The sequence below is a fragment of the Parasteatoda tepidariorum genome, chromosome X1 (assembly GCF_043381705.1).
Source record: "Parasteatoda tepidariorum isolate YZ-2023 chromosome X1, CAS_Ptep_4.0, whole genome shotgun sequence".
NCBI lineage: Eukaryota > Metazoa > Arthropoda > Arachnida > Araneae > Theridiidae > Parasteatoda > Parasteatoda tepidariorum.
Genome location: NC_092214.1, coordinates 15,470,631 through 15,483,044, shown reverse-complemented (window position 1 = coordinate 15,483,044; position 12,414 = coordinate 15,470,631). Strand labels below are relative to the sequence as shown.

General features: G+C 31.4%; 1 protein-coding gene and 2 long non-coding RNA genes across 4 annotated transcripts in view; 2 read left to right on the top strand and 1 right to left on the bottom strand.

The window, feature by feature from the left end:
• The window catches only part of LOC107447602 (uncharacterized), a 31,404-nt gene extending 25,161 nt beyond the window's left edge, over positions 1–6,243 (top strand). The window contains exon 4 of the mRNA XM_021147211.3: positions 5,244–6,243. Coding sequence (XP_021002870.2) covers positions 5,244–6,197 — 954 coding nt within the window. The 3' untranslated portion in view covers positions 6,198–6,243. The remainder of the gene's footprint in view (positions 1–5,243) is intronic.
• LOC122270570 (uncharacterized) overlaps positions 1–12,414 on the bottom strand; it is a 187,297-nt gene that overhangs the window by 62,018 nt on the left and 112,865 nt on the right. The gene's annotated exons all lie outside the window — the stretch shown is intronic.
• LOC139427078 (uncharacterized) overlaps positions 1–12,414 on the top strand; it is a 165,438-nt gene that overhangs the window by 58,497 nt on the left and 94,527 nt on the right. The window lies entirely within an intron of this gene.

Genomic DNA, 12,414 nt, shown 5'->3' with positions numbered 1-12,414 from the left:
TTTCCTCTCCCTGTTTCACACCTAAAACAATCTCTTAAAAAATCTTTATCTAGTAATTGGCAAAACCAATGGAATAATTCCGATAGAGGAAGACGTCTGTTTAACATCATCAATAATGTCAACTACTTTAATTCAATTCCAATTAAACAAGTCATCTGGTTCCTAACAGGTCACGGCCCTTTTCCTTCTTTCTTTCATTACCTTCATATCTCGGATACAAACCTTTGTACCTGTGGTCAACCAGGTACACCAGAGCATTACTTATCAACTTGTCTTTACACAATATCATGGCATACACGACTTTCAAACATTAATAATTTACATATTTGGCAAAAAAACTTTCTTACAAATAAAACATTAAACTCTAAATTAATTAACGTAATGAATTTTCTAGCAGAAAACGACTCTTTATTGAAATTTTAATTAAACCTGACTTTTTAAGTAATCTTGAAAGTGTTTAACAGTTTTTGATTTTGTCCTTCATTATACATTTCGTCCTCGTCTACATTTTCTTTATTTGTTTTCTTTTTGCTTCTTTTTTTTCAATTATTATGTATATAACACAAAATTCGCTTCATTTATTGTTCTCTTTGCTTCAAATATTTTTGTTAAAATTTTTTTTTTTTAATAAATTTAACTAATGTGATACGCATTATTGCCATCTGTATTGGACAATTGTGCTTTGTAATTGTGGTGGTGCAGTTATGAATTTTGTAATGGTTTACTAATGTGCCGAGTTTTGTGCGAGCTAGACTGTCGTCCAGACGTGGACTATACGGTTAAGGGTTTGCGAACCTAGGTACGTGTCCACTTCTGGAAGAAAAGAAAAAAAAAGCATAAGAACTGGCAATTTAACTTTCCGACATAAAACCTAATTTTAGATTATTAATGATAAAACGGTGAAAAATTAGTCAGCTTCAAGGCCTTGTTCAATTGCTATTAATTCACTTTTGAAGACCTGATGGTTTCTCACTGTAGATGCCTGCGTCCAGTTTACTGCTGTCCGTAAAATTTTTTTATGTCGGGTATCTTTTTTATGAAGCCAACTGTCAGAGATGAGCTGGAACCGGTGAACGGGAATCGAAGTTGAATTGAGGGAAGATTTTAAGACTCAATTTCATTATAAGGCAAACACAGAAGCTTAGCCTGACTGAAGAAGCTGTTAAGTCTTTGATTGTTATTCCAGTTGGGTTCTTTCATGCTGACTATAGCTTCAAAGTTTGTTATAATATTCTTCTAGTTTGGAGAGGTTAGCCTCATAGAGAACTCTCGGACAGCTGCGTCTTAGATTCTAGTAATAATTCTAGCAGCACTCAGTTAAACAATCTCCAATTTACCCAAGTTGGTGACCATACTCTAAGATGGGCCTAATTAGTGTCCCCCCTTCTGGTCCTCGATTTCCTTAGGGTCAACGGTCTGATGGACCTTGTTTTATTTCGTCAGACATTTGGAGCTACAACAACGATGACAAATCTTCCCTCCTCTAATTCTGTGAAAGGTTGCTATTTGGTTATTCCTTATTTCGCCTCTTGTTTTATTTGCATTTCTAAATCATGATTTTTATGGAGTCAAGTAATTTCTTAAATACTGATATATTTTATTAGAAATATCTCTAGTAATATTTAGGGTCTTACAGCAACATCATTATGCATAATAGTTTTATTTTAATGTGATGGTAAACATCAGCTATTTTAAAACTTTTCTCTACTTAAATTGCAAATTTACTATTCCAATAAATTTTGCTGGAAAGCAGTTTCAGGAAAAAATAGAAAATTCTAAAATAAAAATGTAAAATTCTTAATTATTTTATAATTTAATTAATATAATATTAATATTATTTTTATTAACATTATTTTCATTAAATTCACAATAAATGAAATCACCCTACAACTTTAATTAGCGAATTGTTAATTCTTTTTTTATTTCTGTAATTTCACGTTCGTAAATAATGAATTTAGTTTTTTTTTTTTTCACAAAAGAACTTAAAATAATTTTTCATTCAAAAAACAGTGTTATAAAAATAGAGATATACAAAAATACCCACTAAGTGAAACTTTATTACCATTTGGTAGAATCTCCGTAAAATGTTCCTATTTGCTGACGAGTGTAGATTCATTATTTTTGATTCAGTTTTAACAACAGCAGTTTCGTTTCTATCACTTTCGATATTAATTTTTGAATTAGAAGAATATAGATTTAAAAATCTCTGAATCCTACCTTTCCATGTCACTATTTTTTCTTGATATTCTTGGCAGGTGGTTATTTCGTTTTCGAACTCCTGTTCAGCAACAGTGTATTCCAGTTTTTCATCCAATTGTTTTAATTCCATCATTTTCGCATTTAATTGCTCACTTAAATCCAATAAAAGTTCTGCTTTTTCAGCATCCCGCGATTCATCTGCCAAACTCGCTTCTATTTTCGATATTAATTTAGTAGTTAGCTGTCTAACCACAGTTCGTTTCATTTTTTGATTCCCTGCCATTTCTTTCGTAGCCATAGTCCTAAATTAATTTATCCAAGTATTCTTCCAAACATTTTCAATTCCATAAAAAGTCCCCTATTCCGGGGATTTCGGCAACATATCAAATTTGCACTCTAAAGATATTTGAATATCCAAAATAAATATGACTACTGAGAAACGAACGTTTATTCAACATAGACAGTACGAGAGAGAATAAAAATATAACAAATATGAGAAAGAAAATAATTAGCACAGCGCCATCTATTGATATAACTTCAAACATAAATTTTAGTCATTATTTAACACTGCTGGTTTCTCAGTGTAGATGCCACTGCCTGCGTGGTCGTCCAGTAAAATGCCGCCCGTAAAAAAGTTTTATGGTATTGTCGGAGATCTTTTTTATCAAGCCAACTGTCAGAGATGAGCTGGAATGAAGACCCTCTTGGTGATCGGGATAGTAAAATCGAAGTGGAAATAAACTTTTGGGAGTCCTTCTGAGGGATTCAGACAAGATTTTAAGGAGTGGGCCTCAATTTCATCATAAGGCAAACACAGAAGCTTAGCCTGACTGAAGAAGCTGTTTTTCTTAAGTCTTTGATTGTATTTCCACTTGGGTTCTATTATGCTGACCGTTGCTAGAAAGTTTGTTATAATATTTGGTAAGGTTGGCCTTTCTTCTAGTTTGGAGAGGTTGCAAATTAGCCTCATAGAGAACTACTTCTCTCGCACAGCTGCGTCTTAGTCCAATAATAATTCTAGCAGCACTGAGTTGAACTTTCTACAATTACCCAAGTTGGTGACTGAGGCACAGTTGTAAACAGGGAAACCATACTCTAAGATGGGCCTAATTAATGTCTTAAACGTATCCCCCCTTCTGGTCCTCGATTTCCTTAGGGTCAACGGTCTGATGGACCTTGTCTGACTTCGTCAGACATTTGGAGGATAAGCTACAACAACGATGACAAATCTTCCTTCCTCTAATTCTGAAAAAGGTTGCTATTTGGTGATTCCTTATTTCGCTGCTTATCTTATTTGCATTTCTAAATCATGATTTTTATGGAGTCAAGTAAGTTTCTTAAATGCCGATATATTTTCTTAGAAGTATCTCTAGTAATATTTAGGATCTTACAGCAACATCATTATGCATAATAATTCTTCTTATGTGAGGGCAAACATCAGCTATTTTAAAACTTATTTCTAGTTAAATTGCAAATTTAAAAATGCAAAATATTTTGCTGAAAGGCAGTTTCAGGAAAAAATAGTTTAAAATAGAATATTCTGAAATAAAAATTCAAAATGCTCAATTATTTTATGATTTAATTAATATTATATTAGTATAATTTTTATTATTATTATTTTCATTAAATTAACAATAAAAGAAATCACCCTACAACTTTAGTTAGAGAATTGTTAATTCTTTTTTTATTTCTGTAATTTCACGTTCGTAAATAATGAATTTAGTTTTATTTTTATTTCACAAACGAACTTAAAATAATTTTTCATTCAAAAAACAGTGTTATAAAAATAGAGATATACAAAAATACCCACTAAGTGAAACTTTATTAAAAATAGCTATGTGTGTTTAACTATAGTACCCATCGTAAAATTCATTCACTTGCCAATAGTACACTATTTAATTACTATATTTTCAGAAAAAAAAGGAAAAAAAACGTTTTCTACTTAAATGAGAATTAAAATTCATCCATAATTTTTAAATCTTGAGAAAATAGTAAAACACAAACTGGCTTTGCAAAGCATTTTTATATTATTTATTATATTTCTCTCTTTTGATAATTTGTTCTTTTTGAGATAAGCTGTTAAAACAACAGTTTTTATTAAATTTAAAATATATTGGACTGGCTGGAAAGGTATAATATTGGATAATAAAGATCAGTAAGTGACAGAAGAAAAAAAATTCAATGTTTGTGCTTGTCGTGCAAGTAAAATTGTCTCATATTCAAGCGATCAAATTTCACTTATATAGTTTGTTTATGAAAGAACTCCCCTCGCCACGAAGTCTAAGGCTGTCTGCTGCTATGGAGACAAGAAATAGTGCATTTTAAAGAGGGGAGCTTCTTTCTTCCTTGATTCTCTTTCTCCTGCCAGCCCGACTCAAAAACTGTCTTAAATAACGACCCAACTTACCCTTGAAATAGTTGAACCTTGTAACTATAGTCACCACCACCACTCCAGACGAATGGCTATGGACAGTTTTTTACAAAGACAAACTATACATTGTCCACTGGACAAGCGCAATATCAAGCTCCATCTACATCTGGAAAATCCTCATACATTTGAGGGTGAATAGGTAAAGGCATTGATGATTGATTATATTTAAACATAACAATTTTAAACATTCCTAATGCTTATAAGGTTTCAAAGCCTTTGTAAGCATTCGCGATAGCAACGCTCGATTACGCCATCTGGGGAGAAAACCAATTCCATGCTTTTTACCCTTCCCTCTCCTCCTCTTTTCAATTATGTAGGAATGTGTGTACTACGATTTTCTTTCTTTTTCTTATTATTTTTCGTATTTAATCAATAAAAGTATTTTTTTTTTTTTCTATTTCTTTAAATTTCTATGATTTTAAAAAATCACGACATTTTTTATAGCCATCAAGTCTTGAGAAACTAATTTTTGACATGCTCAAATTATGACAAAATTAGTTATTTCCTCGAAATAAGTAAATATTTTTCACAAAATTTCAAAACGCCACTCCAACGAAGAAAATCTGTAATTTAGACTGACGTCATTTTTATACTATTTTTTGTTTCTTTTTAGGTGCCTTTTTATTATATGCCAAGAAAAGAGAGACTACTGCAGCACTTAAAAGACACCAAGAGTAGTAACAATGCCTGGGAGTTTTTTGAATTGCTTAGCTCCATAAATGAACTTAATTCGGATAAAAAATCTTTAAATAGTGATTTAATTATGAATCGGCTTAAAGACATAATTAATTCTGAAAAACCTGAATATAGCATCAATAAATTTATCTTGAAGTCCCTAGAGAATAGAACTCATCACTTGAAAGAAGCAAGTGAGCTTATATCTCGATTTCTTTTGGATATTGATAATTTTGACTGTGAAAAACAGAATTCAGACGAATATTTAATGCATTTCATACAAGAATTCCAACGTCTTTTTAATTTCTATGCTCATCCTCGTAGGAAATTTTATAGTTTTTGGAAAGCAATTTCTAATGCTTTAAAGAGTATTGCAGTGTGCTGTACAGAAGACCTTCTAATAGCAATAGCCCATAAATACCAATTGCATTTCTTCGACGAAGAGAAGAAAAAAATTGGATTTTTGATGGTAGAGGCTATTACACCTATTGAAAAATTCTTATATCATAGAAGCGGTGGTAGAACGTACATGAAAATAAAAAGTCTTTTCTTGTTTCAAAGATCCTACCTTCAGTATTTCAGAGATTTTTTTGATTCATTTCCTGTTGATGAAACTCCATTAAAACGTTTTGATATGAACAGGATAGATTTGTGCATCGAGGAATTAGATAGGAATATTGATATTATGTGTGAAAGGGCTGAAACTTGGGCTTATCTGGAAGAATCGGAAGATGAGGATTATTTCAGTTCCTGTGATTACGCAGAACACGATGACATCAAAGAGGATGGCGAATCTATGCCTGAATCGCATGTGTGGTGGGCTAAGTGTTCTCAAACCCTAAATAATATAAGGATTAATGCATTTCTTAATCAACTTTGTTATAATTCTTGAGCTGTAATATGACATTCTAATAAAAAGAAATTTTTGTATGTAACAATACACTGGATATTGAACTTTGTTGTTATGAATATAGGGCTGCCATTGGCGACTAAATCGACTATTTTAAAACAATATCAACTAGGGCGACTATTTTAGTAGAAATATGAGTAAAAACAACTAATTTACAATGAGTTGCGTAAAATCGGCGACTGTTTTTTAGCCAATTAGCGACTAAAATGAAGAATAGCTTCATGAGTCCCCCCCCCCTTCCCCCACTTTTTTTTTGCAGCGCTTTCGTTTTATCCAAACTTTATTCTTCCTCACTGTTTGATGTCAAAAGCAAGACAGACATGTTTTACCAATCAGACTAATGGAATTATTCAGGAAGTTAATGAGGATTACGTTATTTCCCCTCTTTTAATTTAAACGAAGTGGCAAAATTAAGAAAAATGCTGTCTTATAGGTCTCGCCAAAAAGTTTCTCCCGTACCTGAATGATTGATGCCAAAGACGATAAAGGGTTTCTAATGGAAAACCGATTTACCTCGCTTTTAAGCGACATAGTTGATTAATTCTTCCTTTAGTCAGAGAGTGAAACTTGCGGAATTTTTCGGAGGCGCAAGGGATTTTTAAGGAGAAAAGCTTTCTTATTTTCGTATGAAAAGGGATAAATCAGAAAAAAGTAAAGAAATTTAAGATTTTAAAAATAATTTTATAAAAAATTAGTATCATCTGCAATTCAAGACGCAAGTTTTAAATTGTTAGCTGTTAATTGTTATCTCAGAGATAAGAATGATTTACTGTGAATTATTGATAGACGCTCTACTTCCGCATGTTTGTGCGAGTAATTATTCAACAGAGAATACAACTATTGAGTAACAATAATGCCCTACAATAATGGGAGAGACGCTTTCAGATTTTGACATTTTTATTAATTTCTCAAGAAATACTAAGAAGATTACTTTATAACTTTAGAGATAGTTAGGTCATTCGTAGGGTTTAATTTAGCAATAAAAGTTTAGTCGTCCAAGGGTATTCATTTAATTGTCATTACATTTAATATGGTAGACAAATTTTTAAAAAATTGAAGTTTACAATTGTACATTTTTTTTTATAGTATAACATTGAAAAATTAATAGAATAATATTAATAGAATTAGTAGAATAATATCAATAGAATTATCACTCGAGTAACGCAAACTCAGTTCTTAAAGGCCTTTCACAAAATAATTAGTTCTTAAATTAAGGGTTTCCTTGTCTTCTGAGTTGGCTTCCATAAAATAAATAGCAATCACGTGGTATATCTTTTCCCTAATCTACATGATGATTAGTTTGAAGTGGAGACGTGATTATCATTACTTTTTAAAGAATACATTAAATTCTTAATCACTTGTTTAATATATAATAAATATATAAAAACATTTCTAAAATTATTCCGCACATGCATAGAGTGCAAATTAAAATCTTTTATTTCATCTATCAATCCATCATCAATCTTTTTTTAATCTATCATTCAAGTTAATTGCTTTATTTATTTTTTGGCATAGGGTGTTCAAAAATACTTGTTTTCGTTCGTAATTCATTGCTGGTCTTTGAAACTTTTTTTTAAGTATGAGAAATTTCATGACCTAATGACGACTAAAGTATTTCTTGAGAAATAATTCTAATTGGATTTAAACTACCTTATTTTAATTCTGCTATTCAAACTTTTTTCAATGTCTTGAATGTCTCCTACCTCATAAATTATTGGTCCAGTTTTTGTCACCACAGTTGTTACAATTGTTTATTTTAATGTTTTGCAAGATTCTGAAACCTGAAATTGCGACGGAATGTGTAGGAAAAGGAACACCATGAAATAAAAAAAAAATTCATATTTTTTTATTATTTTAAGAATTATTAATTCTTAGAAAAAAGTACCATGCAAGCATACCCACTCTGCAGAATAATGAAAAGACCATTTTTATTTATTAGGTGGACCGGAAAGTGATGTTTCAGCTCAGTAAATATTCGTTAGTCTTAAAAACCAATTTATTGTTTTCAATTCATTTTAATATCTAAAGCACGTAAAAGACATTACTTTCCTGTTCACATAATGCAAACTTATTACGAGTTTTTAATTTATTTTTCTTGACGAAATTTATTGCAGTTCTGATATCTTTTTCCACCTATTTTTGGACTAAGAGTAAGTATCATAGTTTCTTGAAGCTAATTATTTCACAAAAGCAAGTCATAAGAATTTCTCTTTTAAACTCTTAATTAATTTAAATAAGTAAACTTAATTTTTTTTCGAAAAGAACAAAACTGAAGACTGAAAGGAGTCTTAAGATAAGTCTTATTTTTCCGAAATTGTCGACTTTCAGTTGACTATCCCAGATAAACTAGATTTTAATGATTATATTTTTTCTTGATTAATATTTTCATTATTAATACATACCGTCAAACGGGGTGACTAAGTTCCATACGGGGTGACTTGGTGCCATGCTGGGCTTTCGAACTCAAGCGGCAGATGGCGCCAGAGGAAGGAACCGATCGAAATACGAAAACGGCGATTTTAACTGTGGTTCTACACCAATCAAATTATAACCTAAATTGTAACCTACCAATGTTTGTGCCGACTTGGATTTGTGGTGTTGTAATCTGGAAAAGAAGTGTGGTCTGGTAATCATATTTCGGAAGCAGTAAGAAAAAAGGTAAGTTCAATTTTTTGTTACCTAACTATCAAAGAAGTTCTACACGCTTCGACGTTTCAAAATGATTTTTTGTTTACCAGTTATAACCCTTAATTAATCTTTCGATGAAGTGTGTGGTGACTAGGTGCCATGGCCATCTTGTTTCGGTCTATCATCTACGTGCCACCCACCTGTGACAGTCTGTTGTCAAGTAGAAAGCTTGCTATTGATGTCCTAGATGTTGACCACCCATCTACAACAGTCTCTGGTCAACTGTTGACAAGCAGTGAGTCAGTCAATGACGCTTTTTTTAGTTGAAGAAAAGCCGCATCATGTTCTTGTGTCCAAGGAATGTTATCTGCGACTTTCTTCTTTGTAAGTTCTGTTAAAGATAAACACAAGCGCTGAATAACAAGGTATGTAGTCACGATAATAATTGCAAAAACCAAGAACACTGCGTAGGTATCTTTTGGTTTTTGGACGTGGCAAGTTCTCAATCACACTGGTTTTCTCAGGATCAGGCTTATGTCGGCCTGAACCTATTATGTGACCCAAATATTTAATCTGAGTCTTCACGAAAGAGCACTTTCTCAAGTTCACAGTAAAGTTGAGTTCTCGTAACTTAGACAAAATGATTCTCAGATGAATCATGTGTTCGTTCCAACTTCCCGAAAATATGGCAATATCATCAATGTAGGCACGTGAAAAAACTCGGTACTGAGACAAGACTCTATTCACTTCTCTCTGAAATGTTGCTGATGCATTTTTAAGACCAAAACTCACAATCTTAAGCTGATTCTGATTTCTATGAGTTTTAAAGGATGTAAGTTTTTTGCACTTTAGGTCCATGGGCACTGCATAATAACTCTTCAGCAAATCTAGAGTACTAATTATATTTGCACTACCTATGGAATTAATTAGTTCTGCTGTTTCTTCCATTGGAAAATCGTCTGAAACAGTTACTGCATTTAAAGCTCTGTAATCGACACATAGCCGCTAGACACCATCCTTCTTGTTAACACACACTATTGGATAAGCGTTCTCTGCATTACTTTCTTCGATGAGACCCTGTTGCAGAAATTCCTCTATTTGCTCGTCTACTTTGCATTTTAGCGCTTCTGGAATTCGGTAAACATATGGTTTCTTTTTTTCCGTATTTGGCTTGAGTCGTATGCGGTGAGGTCCTACTTTAGCAATTTTCACTTTGCCAGTGAATAGTTCTTCATATTCCATCAACAGCTGTCTAAGTTCCTCTGCTTTATCTTGATATAAATGGGTCATGTCAACACTGCTTAGAGATTCATTGAATTTTATATTTGCTGTAGCTGGACATGGATGAATCTCTCCAAAGTCACTGTCTTCTTCAAAAGTAACTCCCACAGCCAGAGATCGAGGATGATACTTCCGAATTTTATTCACGTGAACATGTTTCACACTTCCATCAGGTAGTTTCACTTTATATGAATGGGGATGATGTTGCTGAACTATCACTTCTGGACCTTCTTCATCTTGCGTATATTTTGTTATTGGAATCTGGAATCAATAGCACAACTTGATCACCTATGTCAAACTTTCTAACTGAAGATCTTTTATTGAGGATTTTTGCTTATCAGCTGCTACTAATGGAGCATTTTCATCTGCCAGTTCTAATTTTATTTTCATTTCTTGCAAGTAATCCACGGCTGATTGGGTGACCTTATGGTCAGAACGACAACAGTGAAATTGTGTAACTAAAAACACTAGCACGAAATTCTTAAATAAAGTACGACTACTTGGCATCCTTGTCTTCTGAGTTGGGTTTAATGTAAGAGGGTAATAAAAGGCAAAAAATTAATTGCAGAGAATTCTTTTCCAAATCTAGTTCAATATAACACAGCGATTGAAAATATCATTTACTAAAAAGAGATAAATTATTAAATTTGAAAAAAAAATATATTGTATTATTTGTGTTGCGAATTGTAATTTATTATAAAAATTATTATAAAAGAGAAGAAAATAATGTTTTTTTAAAAAGCTAACGTACAATTTTGTTTATTAAAATGTATAAGTTTGCAATTTCGAAAAATAATGTCATAACCAAATAAAATTGAAAAAGCGGTTTTTTTTTAATTGTAATGCAATTTTTTTTTCACATTATTTAAACTAACAATTATTTAAAATATGCTAGTTTAAAGTTTATTTCATGTATTCTGCCTATTTATTAAAGCTCATTTATTGCACGTTATTTTGATACTGATTGTACCTTTAAAACTAAAAGATTTTTAGTAGTATAAAGAAGGTACGTATTTTGCCAACTGCAAATATAAAATGAAATAATTATAGATAATAAGAAAGTAATAAATTAATCATAAATATAATAAAATTTTTATAATTAATGAAATTAATAAAAATAGAAAGTTTCAAAATTTTGTCAAATTAAATAACCCTTATTAATCATTAGTTCGTTAAATCTAAAAGATCTCTGTAATATATATATAATTTCTAAAGTTTTATAATCTAGTGATGATATTTCTGAATGAATCAATCACAATTATTTAAAAAAAAAAAAACATTCAAAGTATGATTTTTAGAAAAGGTAATAAATAAAGATGTATTTGATTTGTAATATGATGTTATTTTTTTTTAATTTTTAGAATAATTCTTTTTTTTTCAAACTGTTAGTAAATATAGTTACAAGTGAATCGATTCTCTTATAATAAATACAATAATGCAAACAAGTTTAAAACAAATGCTACATATTAAATTCTTGAAGAAAGATCAAAGAAATATATATATTTATTTTAAACTACGCAATTGTCAAAATGAAAGAAGAATCCCTTTCAGAAACAACGCGGTGAAAGAGGTCACGACCCCCAAGCGAAGGGAGAGCGATTAAAGGATAAACAAAAGCCATTGGTCACTTTCTTATAACTATCGATACACAACGTCACTTCCTAGGAGGAGGGTCCAAACCTGTCTGCGAATTTAGAGGTCCACGGTACAGATACAAGTTTCTCTTGTGATGATGAACATCAGGGGGTTTCTCTGTCTTAACACGTTTCTACAAAACAAGGGTGAGTCTTCCTAATGTGTAATTTATTAAGTATTTACTGAATTATGTATTAAACACTCATATTTTATTTATCGTTTAATATAAGTTAATGAATGGTGTTTTCAATAGAAATGGGGGAAAAAACATATCTTCTGCTCTTTATGATGTAATTTACCGTCATGATTTCTGGAGACAAGTTGCATCTGTTTTTAATATTTTATTGTGCGAGGCGAAAATTTCAAACAGATAATGTAATTTTTAATAAAATAAATATTTTCTGAGAGCTAATCTGCTGCAGGGATAATATCCATTTGTGATTTACTACAAAAAGACTCCTGCAAGTGCTTGCAGGAGTTTTTTGATTGGGCATCAGGAGTGGGGGGCAGATTTCATGACCTTCTCGTTGGATTAATTCCATAACAAAAAAGGGACTTCCTTTCCCATTATTTTAAAAATGGAAACTGTATAACTAATATTAATATAAAGGAAAATATTTTTCATGTATGTAACAAATTCCAAGGTAAATTCAGT